This window comes from Sinohyriopsis cumingii, unplaced genomic scaffold (assembly GCF_028554795.1).
Source record: "Sinohyriopsis cumingii isolate HCF-2022 unplaced genomic scaffold, ASM2855479v2 utg001673l, whole genome shotgun sequence".
Taxonomy (NCBI): domain Eukaryota; kingdom Metazoa; phylum Mollusca; class Bivalvia; order Unionida; family Unionidae; genus Sinohyriopsis; species Sinohyriopsis cumingii.
The window spans coordinates 581,083-598,957 of NW_028316034.1; the positions used below are offsets into that span (position 1 = coordinate 581,083).

The following is a 17,875-nucleotide window of genomic DNA, read 5'->3' on the forward strand; positions in this document are numbered from 1 at the left end:
TCTCCATCTTCGGTACTTCTGAATAACCACACAGACACTGGATCGGTTTTACTTATCTGATAAATAAAATCAAACATACCCGTGGAACCGTTAGCGGTTCCCATTTCCAAACTCGAAGAGTTTCCACAAATGCTTTGCATTTCCGGATAATACTTCACAACACGGTCTCGCGGGAATATCCTAACCGAGTCAGTCCAGGCGTGACTGTTATGATCGATAATAGTTATTGGTGTTCCACGGGAATTGTATTTACACTCATACAATACCTCACCGGTTAACGATGAAACCGTTATAGGAAATTTTAGTAATCGCTCTAGCTCAGCAACATCATTTATTGACGCTCCTTTATCCGCTACTCGTGTCGCCCACGCTGTTATTTTAGTTTGTCTTAACGGTGTTAGGCCGTTTCCTCGCATTGCATTTTTAAAATGTTCTATTACTCGCTCAGCTACACAATTCATCCTTGACTCTGACACCTTCATCGGTTTGAGTTTATCAACGCTTGGTTTCTTCATCGGATAAATTCCATAAATGACTGCGGTCACAGGATACGCTCTGGCATAATATGGTATATCAATCCCAACAAGTACTCCCGGTTTTGAGTCTTTACTTAACAGAACGGTTTTTCCACGAACCCCCTTGGCATCAAGAACAGGGTCTAGTTTGTCTCTGATAATCCACTTTCCGTCGTCGACTCTAACAATAAATTTTATCTGTACGAAATATCTTCTATCGTCGAGATACCCAATTATGTTACGCGCGATTGTATCGTTCATGGTAGCATCAATGATACGGCCACGAGAAACGCTCGCGTCGGGGATAATTTTATACGAAGACCACGTGTGTGCGGCACCATCACGACGAAACTCTTCTTTGGCGTTCTTGATAACACCAATTACCGTTGCTAACTCTCTTCGTCGTGGATCAGCGGTTAACCGGTCAAGATCGAATCGAGAACCTGATACGGGTTTTATTCTGGATAGTCTTTCAAATTCCTCCATATTATAATTAAGACAAGTATTTAAATAGACAAAAATATTATATATAATGAACCAATGCAAGTGGATTAAACTAAATTCATCAGCGCCGTGTAGCAAACCATGCAGACACGAATACTGTGGACAACATGCTCAACAGGTCCGCGGGGGGAGTCTAGGACCGATACCGTGTATCAGATGCGGCATTGGAGTACGAGGAAAAACGCAATTATGTTCAGCGTGTGGTGGAAAACGCTATCGAGAACTAAAACGGTATTATAATAAAAAATATCCAGACTGTGATAACACTCTCTCGGAGCGTGATTACATAAATAAGTTTTCAGACAAATTAGACAAATGATTTTGCTTATAGTATAATGAATCAAGAATTCGTCCCACATCCAACTATTCCAAATTATGAGGCAAATCGAGATGGCATAGTACGACACTGCACGCGAAGACGACCAGTTGGTGGAGTTGATAATGGTGGTTATTCAAGATTTACTGCCACGTGTGGAAAGAGGTATTTATGTCATCGTTTTATTTACGAATGTTTCTTTGGAGTGATCCCTAAGGGTTTTGTCATTGATCACATTAACGGTAACATACTTGATAACTCTATAAACAATCTTCGCGTGGTCACTCAGAGCAAGAACTGCCTACTGGGTAACACAGGGTGTTGTAAAACAGTTGCAAGAAGAGCTATTAAATCTATAAACGCAATTACAGGTGAAGAAATTGTATTCCAGTCAATAAACGCCGCCGGTAGGTATTTCGGTATTTGTCCACCTGCTGTACAGCATGTCGCAACCGGGATCTACAAAACAGCATTTTCCAAGAAGCTCAAACAGAAGATTTCATTCTGTTATATAACTCCTATCATTGACACAAACAACGATAACTCCTCCGAGGATGTTGTAACGCCCCCCAAAAATAAACGGTAACATGAGACCCCTAAGGGAAAAATCACGACATGAAGGTCTAATATAAGACCAAGAAAAAAAAAATCCTAACAAAGGACTCATGAAAGAACCGTAACCCGGCTGAAACACAAAGTGTTTCCAGTGATAACCGCTCATCTATCTGTGTTTTTGTTTTGGCGATGCTAGCACGAGAAACTCTTCGAGAGAACTCTTCGAGAGAACTCTTCGAGTTTCCACGCTCAGTAAAGCATTTTTCATGCATTTAAAAATATGAAAATATATAATAATATGAATCACGAAAACATAAATACCATACTTGTTGAAATTAAAGAATTACAACAGCGAGGTTTTAATATTTTACTAGACACTGAAACAATTATGTCAGATTTTGAATCCCTGAATGAGCTATCACGGTTGGGAAAGAACAATCTCCCTGCCAGATATAGGTTCATTAAAAATGTACAGGATCGCATTTACAGATCACTTGCTGGGATAACTGAAAATCAGGTATCTGAATTTATTCCACTGTGCGCCGCAGTTGAGAAGATTCGTCTTGGATTGTCAAGCGAGTATGAGACTCGAAAATTAATTAACACCAGGGTGAGACTGTTAAAAGGTTATATAAAGAATCTACCCGTGGAACCGTTAGCGGTTCCCATGCCTGAAAATACTAGCGACGCCGAAGAAGTATAAATACCACCGCGACTCACACCACCGAAAGTAGAACCTGAACCACGTAAAAAAAAAGTGTATTATTTTTTTTTGCCTTGGAAATGTAAAGCACATTTTCAGATTTTCAGGATTTGCTTAAGCGCTTCAGCATCAATACAACAATGAGAATAGTTCATAATCTGTTCTCGTTGACACCAAACTATGATCATATGATTTTGCTGTAACTGCGTCAATTGTGACGGAGTTAACAAGAAGTCTTCGTCACCATACACGTCAACGATTATTTTAACGGGGAAATACTGTTCTGGGAATGTCTGTCCGAATGCGGTTTTTATTGCCTCGTGAAGAATTTGCTTATCATGAATATGAACTCGTGAGTGAATGTATTCACATTGATACATTATATACAACCGTTTTTTTTAAATGCGTGCTAGGAAACTCTTCGAGTTTAGAAACTCTTCGAGTTTAGAAACTCTTCGAGTTTCCAACGATGCCGGTTTTGATAACCACTTGGCGATGCTAGCATGAGAAACTCTTCGAGTTTCCGGGAGGGCATTTTAGGATTTCACCAGTAAGTTCACGGAGACAGTCTCGCCACGCAGGTCCAACAAATTTTCCCGTTGGTCGGTGAGTTTGAAATTTATCGTTGACAACCACACGGTATGACACCGCAGATAGACCGGATTGATTGGTTCTTGCACAATCAGAAAACCGGGGGGGTCTTTTGGTGTGAACGTATACAGAATAAACCCCTGTTGGGCTGTAGTATTATCTGATGCGCTGTAGCTACCGTCGATGACGTCACATACAAGATTGACCGCGATAACATCTGTGATATTTACGATCCCGGGTGAGATGTGTCTGCCATCGGATGCTGTACTGTTGTCGTGCTTGAGAATAACAGGTTGTGGTAGTGTTCGCGCGTACGTGGCAGAAATATCTTCGAAAGATTCCGCGACAAGATCAGAGACCGATTTTCTCAGCGTGTGCGCGTTATATCCAGGAAGTTTAAAATCTGGAATATCCTTCACCGGAATACCAAATTTGGATGCAAAATTCGATCTTTTTTGGTTTCCATAATCATCTTTGTAATCCAGTAGATTCTGAATTATTTTTTGATTTATAATTTCCATAGCAGATGCGAGTTTGTTTAGTTTTTCTATGGCTGTGATAATTTTATCGCGCGAACTTGTTAAATCAGAAATATAATCTTGAAAATATACTCGCAACAGTTTTAGCTGTTGGTCATGCGCTTGTTTGATCGGATTAAAAAAATGAACTTCTATATCTTCTGGAAGGTAAAGATGGTATTCCCCGCCTTTGAAAGCTGCCTCTATTATTTCCAAGGGGTGTCTATCTGATTTTGTAAACCAGGCTTCTCCTGATTGTAATTGATCTGAAAATAATAAATAATTGCCGTACACGAGGTCGTGTAGTTCTTTCTTATCGGTCATAAAATCCGATTTTTTAGGTTTTGGTGGACCCGGTTCGACCTCGGGTCGTTTTTGTGGCCATCCTAATACTGTTCGAAGAGAGCTGCTATAAATATCCACGGCGTATCCCGGTGTTGAGATTTCAATGACCGCAGACAGCGTTGGTTCGTGCGCGGTCAAAGATATTTTGGCTTCCTTGCCGGTGATTCGTTTTATTTGGCGTTGTATCTCATTGTTGATTTCTTCGATCTGATAACTCCCAGTGGGTAGCGTAATTGTATCCCATTCAAGTTCACCCTGTTCCGGGTCCGCGCTGGGTTTCCCGAACACGAACGAATTATTCGGCTGCAGATCACCAAATGATGCCGACCTGATATTGGGCCAGCTGTGATACACGCTGAGCTTTGCCAACGCGATTTCACTCACTGGAATTGGAGTTCGAAAATTAATACCAAATTCTGGTTTAGTCGAGGACACTGAGATCATTGTGGTCCTTACCGGCGTTGTGTTTGTGACTATTTGTTGAAGCAGTTCTATTGACATTATTTATTTGTTTAGTTTTCAAATAGTCATTGTACGCATCTGACATTAGTTTGAATTCAGAATCTGATATCGACGCGGCGTCGCTACTTTGCACGTCTAACGATGATGATATCAGCGGTGATAATTTCTGATATGCGGTCGTGGCTGTATTTAATTTTGTCGTGTAATCGTGTAATTTTGTGTTAGCACACGAGGATATTTTTTTTGCTATGATGCCGAAAACTCCTGCCGCGGTAGTGGTCGTACAAACAGAGATCGTGGCCGCGACTGCAATTACCGGAGTGACCGCTGATAGTATTACTCCCGCGGATGCAACAACGGCAGATACTGAATAAACCATAATGTCTAACACTGTTATGCGTCTGCGGTATTTTTTTACTTTTTGACTGGCTACTTCGATGACAGTTTTTAACTCAGATTGCCACTCACGGACTTGATTATACCGATATTGTTGAGCATCTGGAAATCCTTCGGATTTCAACGTTGACATATTATTTAAAATCGCTGGCGATTTCAATTACTGGTAATTTTCAATTACTGGTAATTTTCAATTACTGGTAATTTTCAATTACGTAACCAATTGAGGCGTTGCAGCGACGAATTCCAAACACCACCAGTAAGATGTTGTTGTTAAATTATCGTCGTCGACTTCAAGCATAAATGTTTCCTCGGTTCCGCTGTTTAGTATTACAGTGCAAACCCCCGAATACTTATCGGTGGAATGTCTCCAAGGATATGTTGTGAAGATTTCAAATTTAGCGGCTGAAAACACAGACAACCTGTAAACACCAGTGGCTGTTGCTGTATATTTGATAGTGTTATTTTCTTGTGACCATGTTGCGAATCCCGATGATACCGTGAATACGATGTTGGTGATATGCCCGGGAGTAACTCCAGTGGGAACTTTAATCAAACTGGTTTTGTTAACGATATCAGGAATACCCGATACGATATCCTGCTGTGTTTGTTTGATCGTGTTAATGTCGGTCTTTACATCAGCGAGTTTTACATCGACGACTGGAGGAGACCCAAAGAACTTATCCACGGGTTCACTGGTTTTTTGAAAGTTTCTTTGGAGTCTTTTAAACCCGTTCACGTGAACATCATACTCTGACCGCAGCGTATTTAGTTTACCGTCGATGATGTCCACATATTGTTTGTTTGACGCATCCTGGTTGGATTCGGGATTCGCTAACGCGGTTATTTTGTTGCCGCTCATGCTGAGTTCTCCGGTCATTACGTCGCCGGATTTTATTACTCTGTCGATGATTAGGCCAGCAACGTGTTGGTACTGCGTGTCGACGTATTGTTTATTTGCGGCATCTTCGAGACCTTCCGGATTTTTTAGAACGGTTATTTTGTTGCCGCTCATGCTGAGTTCTCCGGTCATTACGTCGCCGGTTTTTTTCACACACATTTTAATTTCATCGCTGATGTCTTTGATGATTTTGTTCGATATACTTGAATCCCTGATGCTACCACGGTCAGTAAAAACGGGAAAGTTACCAGGGACAGCTGTACGAACATTACGGATTAAATCATTCCACTTGATGTTGCTAGTTTTTAGTTTTCCTTGCTTGTCCTGAAAAACAGCAACTTCATCTGGGTCAACTCCGGATAGATTCAAAAGATTATCGACTTCATCTCGGGTCGCATATTTTGAGAGATCAACATCTGTGCTTGGTTTACCTCTTCGTGTGAAAGGTCTTCCGTAAATATCCACCATTATTCTTATTGCTGTTTTTCAAATGCTAGCATTTCTCGATGCGGTATATTCATACATTACTTTATGAGGAGAAGTTGCTGGATTTCTTGAGATTGCATCAAGAACATTTAAAACCTCCCTCCCACAAATGGGCGGATCAATTAATGTTTGTGTTGGTAACGTCGACTGCCACACTGGAACATTAAAAAATCTGCTGACATACCTGAGAAACTCAGTTGGCGGTGCTAAACCGTACGAATCGAAATAAATAATTCCGCGTGGATCGATCGCGTAAGCAACCCAGTGAGTTCCAGGACCGTCTTTGTTGTCGAGATTGATAATGCCAGTTTCTGGATTATTCGGTTGTTGCGGTAATTGATCTCGCATAAATACTCCTCTGAAATGTTTTATGCGCAATTTTTTAACAGCATCGAGTAAATCAAAATTGCTCATTGGAAACACTTTGTGTTTCAGCGTTAGAAATTTTTTGGATACCATGATGCGGGAGTTCCCGGTAGTCTTAGACCGCGTCCCTTTTTTTTCTTATACCCTTTTCCGGTTACTTTCTTTAGTGCCATTCCAGCTGCGGTTCCAACTGCACCAAGTGCTGCTGCCTTTGCTACGGCTGGTGCTGCCGCGGCAATCAACGCCGGTATTGCTGCGAGAAGAGGAAATATTCCACCGGTTTTAGTCATGTCCTTGATAGCTGCAGCAGAGAAATCAAGTCGGACACCGGTTTTTGCTGTTAGTGCCTTATTAAAATGTTTAATCTGAGTATTAGTCAACGACAGCTTGTTTGGACCACCAGTAATCTGATCTCGTTTTAGTGTTATTGATGTCCCGCACGTGCTTGCGTTCTTCGATTGCAATTTCTTTGTCTGACCGGAAGTCAAGGTGACATTAACGTGACTGTATGACATTATATTTCAGAAACTAATCTAATTGTTATATGTTTTCTACTGGAGCGTCAATAACTCTCATTCGACCACCAACACCTTCAAGCAACATTGCCTTATCGGAGAGTATAACTGCGATCGCTCTGAAACCACCAACGGGAAACTCACCTACATGAGCTTTGAAGTGTATATCAACGACAGATTGTTTGGTTAGATCCAAATGTTCCAGCGAAAAGTAATAAATCGGATACAGCGTTGTAAAATCCAGTTGTGATATCTGCAACCCGGTATCAATATTTTGATCGCGTCCCATAAATGTCATTAGACTGTGATACGCACGGGCGACTTGATTATTTGTAAAATCTATCACTATATCCTCGGATGGTTCTTGATGCCCGTTTATTCGCAGCGAAACCCCAGAGACATTAAGTTTGTCAAATATCATATGCGAACGTATTTGACTATTTACTCTCGCGTTAGCCTGGAGTGCTATGAAAATATGTCGTGGTGCTGACACCCCCTGCTGTGATGATATGTGCCACGTAAACTGTCCAATACCGGCACCTTGAATATAATCTGTTGTTGTTGTCAACCATGATATCAGTGATTTACCACCTGTGTCCATAAAAGAGAGTAACCGTTGCTCTTCAGCGAGTGATGGAGACATTACTGGCATCCACAACGCAAGTTTGAGTAATATTACTTTACCGGAATCAACAGCAGGATCAGCACCTTCTCGCCAGATAGCGTCGTTGTCATCACCTTTTCGTACAAGTACAACTGTATGCTTGGCTCCAAAAATAACCTTTCTGACATTTCTGCAGAACCCAAAGATGTGAGACAATGGAATTGCGCATGAGAATTTTCTATCTATGCCTGATAACATTAATTTACGTGTAGCAAAACCTAAATTGTAATCTGGACTAGGCCTTAATATTGAAAAATCAGCACCTGGCCTGTCCGCAAATCCAGCCGGTTGTGGGTTTAAAGCAGTGCCTTGTGCTGTTTGTACTTGAATAGCAGATCTGTGTTCAGGATGATCAGAATTATCCTTAGCGAACATCATAGTCGGCCCAGCCGATCTAGTGTAATCATCTGAGTATCTCGCTAATCCCACGATTGTTGTAGCAACGTCAACATTATCCTGAATCGTTTCAATTTCTCTCCCGTCAATGCTATATGAAGCACTTCTGAATAGTGCCATGATGCCGTTGTTGACAAGACCAGCTCGGAAATTAACTCCATATGGTGTATTAGCGTCAACATTTGTTACAATTTGCCCCGTGACTTCAAGAAATGCTTCAGCGGGCAAGAAATATCTACTTGTGTCCTGAACTTGTAATTCAATTCGTCCTCGCTGATTGGGATTTCTTGCTTCGTAAGAATAATACTGATAATCGCGAACAGATTCATCTTTGAGCGTTGGTGCATCCATATCAAATGCTGGATCAGATACACGTTTAAACATTTTATATAAAATTATTGTCGTCTAAAACGAAGACCACTTCGGTAAATTCCGCTTCCTGATATCAGGCTTGTATTTATTTGTTCGAGTATTTGGGTTATCAACTCTGCAAGCTTTTGATTGGCGGCCTGATTTATCACTTTACTGACATCCGCGGGCATGATTTCAGTACTCGGTAATTTTACTGATGGTGATTTAACAGTTTTTGGTCTGCGAATTAATCGTGCCAATCTGTCTTTGATTGATTGAAATGCCTTTCCGGCAAGATCACCAACACCGCCGATAGCTTTATCCTTGACAACATCAATAGCTTTCATCGACAATTGTTTTGCAAATGGAATCGCTTTAGGGGCTATTCTTGAAAACAAACCAGTAACTGTATCACCGAGACCATCTCCGTAGGTTGCTCTGTAGACTGGTAATCGCGAGTTTACTACGCGGACTGGTAACACACTAGCGTGTCTAGGTTGAGAATTGTGCACGATCATTTTATTTAATTATTGTTTCTCTAACTAAATTTGCTAGTCGCTGTAGTAACCATCCGCGAGTTCATCAATGAGTCCCCGGTAGATGCCGATATCCATAATGCCACGCTGAAATAGTCTCTGACAGATATCTGCGGCTTCATTTATAATTTCCGGAGAGTTGTTTCCGGCACGTCTTCCTCCGATGAGAACTTCCAACCGTGATACGTCATTGATGATATTATCAGGGCAAGCAATAAAACCGGATCCTAAACCCTTTCCTGTCGTCGTTGGTGGCACAATTCTTGGGGATAAAATGTCTTGCGGCAAACTTTCAGGAGACGTTGTTAGGTCAATTATCGGCGACCTAGTTTGTTTGGATTTTTGGCCGCGTGGACTTCCTTCAGATGCAGCCTCGTATTCACCTAACGGAGTTAGGTCAGGATCTATTGCTCTTCGCCGTGAAGGATATTGTTGTCGTTGTGTGTGTTGCAACGGTGATTTTTCTTCTTGAGGTTGCGATGGTGGAATTTCAAGTTTACGTATAGCATTTACAAGTCTATCATACTTTGTATCATCTCTGTTGATTTGTTTTTTATTTTCGCGTATACGATACGAATATTTGATAAAATTATCATCTGTCATAGAACCGTGTTTTGGTTTTAAAGACACATTTCTTTGAATCAATCCTAACAGTATTGTCTCAGGTAATTTCTCTTCTGGTACACTTTTAAGAAGTTTAATATAATCCGGCGTAAATCTTTCGGCGGGGTCAGTAATTCTCTCTGTTGCTCGCTTACCAACAGGTACTGACATAACAACTTCCTCATCAGGTGGAGGCCCGGGTTTAAGTCCAGCTGAAATATCCTGTAAAATTTTCCTTTGCTCTATTAAAGCCTCTTTGGTAACAGCTGCGGATTTTTCAGTAGCTTTGGTCACGGGTTTAAATAATTCCTCCGCGGATTCTGCAAAGCCTTCCCGTGCTTGCTGTCTTAGTTGTAATTTTTGTCTGACACTATCACGGACAGGAAGAAATTTCTGAATTGCTTCGAGACGTTCTCGAGCTAATCTAGTAGTAAGTGCTTCTCCGATATTTGCCATTATTTATTTGTCAATGATTTAATTCCGCTAACATAAAAATGTTTTCTCGTAGCAGCAGAGGGGGGGGCTGGACCGACGGATTTTTCAATGACGACCCCGCCACGGAAACTGTTTCAGATTTATTGAAGTAAACCAAGTTGCCAGCGGAAATGTATTGCATTTTCCCCCTGGAAATTCGAAAAATTTCTCGAGGAGAGACTCTTCGAATTTTTGGGGACATTTTTTTTTTATTCTATGATCTGAATAGAAGGGTTTATTTCGTCGAAATAAGATTTGTGAAACTGTTTTTGTCTGTTCAGTACTATTTTAGTTTCGGTCTGTTCCCCCCCTCTGCTGCTCCACCACAGCTACGGCTAGAACTGGGGATCAGTCATTTTCATAAGGGCTATTTTTCATTTCACATCATGTTCACAATTGTGAGCACTGCAGACTTATTAATCCTTCAAAGCATGGGTCGTAGGCAGCTTTAGGAGTGCCATTTTTACTGTATACAACGATTGTCTAGTGACTCTAGTAGCTGTCTAAAACAAGTACCCAGAGGCAGTCTCTTCCAATTCAGTAAATTATATTTTATTACTTTTAGAACCCCAAAAAATCATAAAGCATTTCCGTTTCTTTTAACTGAATCAGACTTGTGTTACAGGATTACGTCAGTTGAGAACATGTTTGAACTTGTCTGTTTTTTGAAAGTCATTTGTAATTATTGTGATGTCAGATACTAAAACTAGTTAACTGTGTGTAATTGTATCTTTTCCTCTCTTCTTATAATAGCCAAAATTTAAGTTGGACGTGGACATTCGTCTTTTGAGTTGATTTTAGCGATGAGAAATATTCAACCAGTATACTACATTTATATCCATTTGTTAATGAACATCACTGATATCCTGTGTTACTCAAAAATACAAAGTGAAAGTTTAAAAGACACAGTATTGTGAATTAAATCCCAAATAATCCTAAATGTTCTATCACAAATCCAAAAGTATCGCCTTGAATATGTTAATGTACAAAAAGATAAAATCCAGAATGTACTTGAATGACTACAGCAGTGGAATCTCCTGGCAGGTGATGTCGGGGTTTCCATGTTCTGTGACTGCCAAAAGGATCTTGTCCCATTCTTCTTCATGGAAGGTAATCTTGTAGCCTGCAACAACATCAGTCGTGTGATGGCATCCCTCAATATCATTCATGATCCAGATGAGTGGAGACTGTTCATTGGTTTATCGAAGACGAGTCTTAAATCTGTTTTGCTGCATGATGGCAATGTTTTCCCATTCAATTCCAGTTGGTTATGCAGTCCATATGAAGGAAACCTTTGCAAATATGAAACAGCTTTTGAGGTGCATAAACTATGACCAATATCAGTGGCAGATTTGTGGCTATTTGAAGGTTCTTGCTCTCTTGTTTGGTCTGCAGACTGGATTCACAAAGTACTGCTGTTTTCTCACAAATGGGAGAGTCATGCAAAAGATTCCGACTTCATCAAGAGAGATTGGCCACTCCGACAGTTATTGGAGCCTGGGAAGAAAAGTGTTCTGCATCCACCACTTGTTGAATTAAGGAATATTTTGTTACCACCCTTGCACATCAAGCTGGGTCTGATAAAGAACTTTGTCAAGGCCATGAACAAAACACAAGCAGCTTTCAAGTACCTCTGTGGAACATTTTCAAGGTTAAGTGAAGCTAAGATAAAGGAAGGTGTCTTTGTTGGTCCTCAGATTCGTGAACTTCTTCAAGATGATGCATTTGACCATGCACTGCATGGGAAGGAAAAGATGGCATGGAAAGCCTTCCAGTTAGTGGCAACAAATTTTCTCAGAAACAACAAGGCAGACAACTATAGGGAATTCCTCCTCAAGACATACAAAAGCCTTGGTTGCAACATGACACTAAAGATACATTTTTTGTACTCTTATCTAGATTTTTATCCACCGAACTGTGGAGCAGTGAGCAACAAGCACAGCGAGTGATTTCGTCAGGACATTGTAATAATGGAGAAATGCTATCAGGGCAAATGGAGCCTGCCAATGCTTGCAGACCAATGCTGGACTGTGACATGAGATGATCCATTTAATGAATACAATAAACAAGCCAAGAAGTGCTGAGTACACAATGAATAAGAACTATACTGTGTACTCATATATACATAATAGTTTTTTGCCTTTTGTTTCAAAATACATTTTTATGTAAACCTTTTGTTGTTTTTAAAGTGTTACATAAACAAGACAGGTGAAATATTATCATGTAAAGCAACCGTAAACAAATAAAAAGACATAGGTTTACAATTTATGATTAAAACGCTAATATCTACACAATATACATTGACGTAAAATGTAAAATCTTACAAATCTTGGAAACAGTAGCCAATCAGTTGTTTTAATTATCATATTTGAATTCAGCACATCAAAATCCATAATAATAGCAGATTTTATCACTGAAGCAGACAACTACTAAAAAATTGTAGACCAGTTTTATCAAAATTCTGTTGAAAACAGCTCTCAATGAATTTGTCAAGCTAGCATTCTCGTTTTTTTGGGGGGTGTTTTTTCTTTTGTTTTTATTTATAAAGTTATCAGACAACTTCTGTTTTACAATAGCTACAACAAAAATGATATCAATAACATCATAGAAATGCCAAACTTCAAAAAGCCTCGGCTACATAATACAGTATTTTCTTTTGTCTAACTGTGTAATCTGTTTTTATCTGGGAATTAAGCGATTTTTCTTCCTCTCAACTTTATATGAAAGTCAAATGTGGTTAAAGTTAAATGAGAGGATATTAGACTGAAGGCAGACATAAATTTATGTTAGCTTTAAAAATAACATGGCATAGTCAAACTCTTCTGTCTAATAGAAAATTTGTCCATTTGTTTCATTATGAAATCTATGACGTTAAATACATGTTCTTTTCAGGAGATGAAAATGTAGTGACAAAATCAAGAAAGACCCTACTCCAAAAAATGCATCTTGGCATGATTTTTTTATTGCAACCCGAGTATGTTTCAGATGTTCCATCAGCAAATGGAAGGCTCAACTTCCACAAACCTTTCCGAGCTTCAGACGATTCACCAGTATATTAGTACACCTGATGAACTAATGCCCTTGAAAATGAATTTATTTTGCCACTCTGGTTCAATCGTCCTCAGTTTCTCCCTTCCACTAGCTGCTTCCCTCTCTCCAGTCTCAGACTGTGGCACATGAAATCGTTCAAAATGGATAAGCAGAAGTTAATCAGTCAGATAATGAAGATATGATAAGACATTACTGATTTTTGTGTACTCTAACAAACATGCTTCTACGTAAATTAAAGAATTGTTCATTGAATACTAAATTGCTTAGCCTTACTTCATAAATGAAGCATCCATTTCATTATTACAGTCCTTGTCAAAGAAGATGAATTGCTGTCTGTACCAATACAAAATGCAGGCAGTATTATGACAGAGTATTCTTTGGAAAGCTGTTATAACTGCTTTTCATCACCATGTTTTTTGAAAAGTAGCCTTAAAAAAGATTATATGATGGATTGGCAGCCAACATGCATTTATGAAATCTTAGATATACTGACTCTAATAGAATTGAATTGTATGCCATCATTACCCCCATTGTGTCTCTTATCATCAGGAATATTTCTATATTTGCCTTTCTGCTCTTGTATCATGAAATTTAAAATAGTTTTATTTTAGATGAAAATATGTATGGATTGCTTGTTTGACTGATTGAAATTTTTATTGATATATTTATTGCAGATGAGGAACTAGAGGAGTTTATTGCAGCCATTGTTCAGGCCACAAATCGGGGAATTTCAGCTGTGCAGAATGTAACAATGTCTGAACCAAACTGGAGCTTCGGCCAATCAATGTTCTTTGCCGGAACTGTTATTTTAACAATTGGTAGGCCTCACCATTTTTTCACTGTGAATGAAAAAGAAAGAAGCCTCTGATTGTAAAAAGGAGGAATCTGAAAATATTTGAATATTCATTATGCTCTCACAACTGATGAATATACCATTAGACTTGTCCATCTCATTTTCATCCTAAACTTTTGTGTTTGCAGCCGCTCCATCATCTTTCCTCAGATTGCATTAAACTTGGCAGACAGTACTGACATGATATTCATGGTTTTTATTTCACCTACTGATAAGGCCAAGTGAGCTCATAATATGGCGACCGCTCCTGTGGCCTAGTTATTAGAGCATCCGCCTCGGAAGCAGGAGGTCGTGGGTTCAATCCCCAGCTGAGTCATACCAAAGACTTACAAAAATGGCACTAACAGCTGCATTGCTAGGCACTCAGCATTAAGAGGTTAGCGTTAGGACTGGTTGACCTGGTGTCAGGATAATATGACTGGGTGGACATCATACTATATGTCTGCGGCATGATGCCCAAGTGCTAGATATCACTATAAACTGCCACACTGCAGACATCATAGCGATATGACTGAAATTTTTTTAAAGCTACATTACAAATCCTAATGACACACACACACACTCATAACATGGCCTTGTTTCCATCATTTTGTCCTCATTTGCAATTTTTCAATTTCTCAAAAACCTGAGGCCAGTTTGGATCATATCAGCAAGAATGTCCCTTGGGATATTCTCTACTAAATTTTTCTTTGTGTTGACTCCCTTAGCAGTGGTGTAGCCTCCATATCAACCCTATGAAAACCCTATTTTCAACTTGTTTTGCAGAATGGTTGATCTGGTTTTAATAAATTCGGAAGGAATGTTTCCTAGGCTAAGCTCTTTCAAAATGGTGTCCTGAGTGGCTATCCTAGCAGCGGTCTACCTTCCTTAACATCCAAGTTGAAATAACTTTTTCACTTGTTCTCGAAAATGAGTGACCCAAATTTACTATATTTGTTTTTTCAGGACTTGTTCTAGCAAAATTGTGTCAAAGATGGCTTTTATATATTTATTGCTCATTGGTAATAAACCTTTTTCATATAACTTTTTTTTATCATATAACATTTTTTGCGGTGCTTTACAGTGCTAGTGTGCCATAAAATCTACAATCAGCAGACCAGCAAATATGTATAACCAATAGTTGGAAAACCTAGTTTCAGCTTCTTTTCCAGAATGCCTGATCCAGTTTTGATAAAACTTGAAAGGAATGTTTCTTAGCTCAGATTCAGGTTGTCTCCCCTTAGCAAGTGTGGCTTCCTTAACAACCCAGGTGGAAAATATATTTCTTCAGCAGAGGATCTGTGTATATAAGTGTCATATAATCAGTGGTCACCTGTTTTTGCAGTCAGTTGCCATGTGTTTCTTAACCAAGCAGTTGTTTCACCCTGCCTTCCATGATCACTGGAGCATATCAGCAATGACTGCTCCAAGTCTGCATATCAAACTTCTTTTGTTCGATGAACAAGGCATGGCATATATAAATGTATATTATGTAAATTAATAGCCACAGGAAGCTTCTTTTCATTTTCAGATCACATCAAGGTCTCTCATACAAGCTGACTGTTTTCTGATCACTAAGTTTCAGCAGCTGCTTAATCTATAAGTTTATTGAAGTGTGAACACCTTTTTTCATGCAGAGTTACACCAGTTGGCCTAACAAAGCTAGTCCATTATTTCCCAATCATAGGCAAACTTTGCCTGTGAATTAAAGGAAACTGCTAAAAATTGATCAAAGCTTCAACACATGTGACAATGATAGGAAAATCAGTGTTATTGTGATGTACAAGAAGGATTAGAATTAGGAGACACTAATCTTGTGTGGAACTTTTTATTTTATTATTTTGTTATTTTTGTTTTATGCTAAATAGTTAAACTAAATACGTTTATTTTCATAGCATACTATTACTGCTAATAATAATGATACTGCTAATAATATTAATGTCACTGCCATTTGTCATGAACCAAGTTTGAGAGCCAAACCTGCCTTTAGAGGTCACCTGTCTACAAAGGCCATTGACTTTTTCCCATGGGTGTCAATTGTAGACATGTTTTATTGTACCTAGCTTTGTTACTGCCTTACAGATTTTTGTATGTAACATAGAGATGTCTAGCTTAAATGTCATATCAAGTTAAAAGTGATGTGATATTTCACAAGATCCCTCTTTGCAATGCATTAATTTTTTCACCATTAGAGTAACTTTGTTGAAATTCTATGTGCCTAAAGACCCCAGAAGACATTGGTTATTTGGTTATCACACTAACAGGTGATTGCAGGCCTTGATAGCTGTTTTTCTATAAATTGATTATGTATGTCCATCCACCACACTGACCTGTATGTTTCAGTTCTATAAATTGATTATGTATGTCCATCCACCACACTGACCTGTATGTTATGCTCACTTGGTATATGTTAGGTTTCTTGTGTGGGTTAGTGGCAAAGATTCTATTGACCCCACAGTCATGTAATTTTGATACATCATATAGTAAGTAACATTACCACTTAGACTAAATTATCATTTGCCATCTTGACCTGTATTATATGCTTTAGTGATCTGTGTTTGCAAGAAGCTTAGAATTGGTTTATCATCGGATAAATAGGGTTTGCATGACTTGGATATCTCCTTTACAGAAGCCAAATGTCATAAATATTTCAGTTATGCTTTATACAGCTCCTGTACATTTTGGACTGTTTATCTTTTTAAAGTGCTGATATATTTATTTTGATACATTTAGTTTTGATATCATATATTTTACATTTTGGTACCATTTTACATGTACTAACTTTTTTCAGGGTATGGGCGAGTTTCCCCATTATCTGAGGCAGGAAAGGCATTCTGTATTATCTATGCGATGATTGGAATTCCTCTCACCCTGATCCTGTTCTCTGCAGTTGTGGAACGCCTCATGATCCCAACCACCATGTTTCTGAAGTTCATGTTCCGGAAGCTTGGCCACCTCTACAAAGTCTTCCATATTCAACTGCTTCATCTGTTCATCATCATTACGCTGATCCTGGTGTTCATTTATCTCATACCAGCAGCCATCTTCTACACCCTTGAGCCAAACTGGAGTTATTTTGATGCTTTCTATTACTGTTTTGTCTCCCTGACTACGATAGGATTGGGAGACTATATCCCTGGGGACAGTCCAGATCAGCAACAGAGGCCAGTCTATAAAGTAGCTACAACATGTAAGTTCCAACAAATATAGATTTTTGTGAAGTTCTCATTATATGTAGACAAAATTATGACAGAAACATTTAGGTTATATATATTAATAATTATTAATGCAGATAAAACAATGATTTTTTTTAATAGCTATGAAAATATCTGTGTACATGGCTGTATTAATTTTCACAATCTGAAAGTGTGAATCTACTTGTTCATTGTTTTTCTGTTATTATTTCAGAAAAAGAAATGCTGACTATTACATTTCTTTTATTTAAGTGTTTTAGTAAAGATGGAAGGTGTCAGACTGCACAATCTATAATATCCAAGTCATCCATAGTCATCTGTTAGATGTGATTTTACTATAATTTTGATGCAAAGCCTTCATATTGTTTGTATAACAAACATTTTAACTGTGTGGTTTATGTATACGGTATGTATTTTATATGCATAGTTGTATATATCTACTTTATATTATATGATTCTTAAACAGATCCACACATATGGTCCCTAGTTGTATATATCTACTTTATATTATAGGATTCTTACACAGATCCACACATATGGTCCCTAGTTGTATATATCTACTTTATATTATAGGATTCTTACCCAGATCCACACATATGGT

General features: G+C 38.8%; 1 protein-coding gene across 2 annotated transcripts in view; it reads left to right on the forward strand.

Moving 5' to 3' along the window:
- The window catches only part of LOC149771767 (potassium channel subfamily K member 1-like), a 49,641-nt gene that overhangs the window by 17,645 nt on the left and 14,121 nt on the right, over positions 1-17,875 (forward strand). For both annotated transcript variants that reach the window (XM_089948166.1, XM_089948164.1), the window contains exons 2-3: positions 13,923-14,066; positions 16,872-17,270. In XM_089948166.1, coding sequence (XP_089804292.1) covers positions 13,923-14,066; positions 16,872-17,270 — 543 coding nt within the window. The remainder of the gene's footprint in view (positions 1-13,922; positions 14,067-16,871; positions 17,271-17,875) is intronic.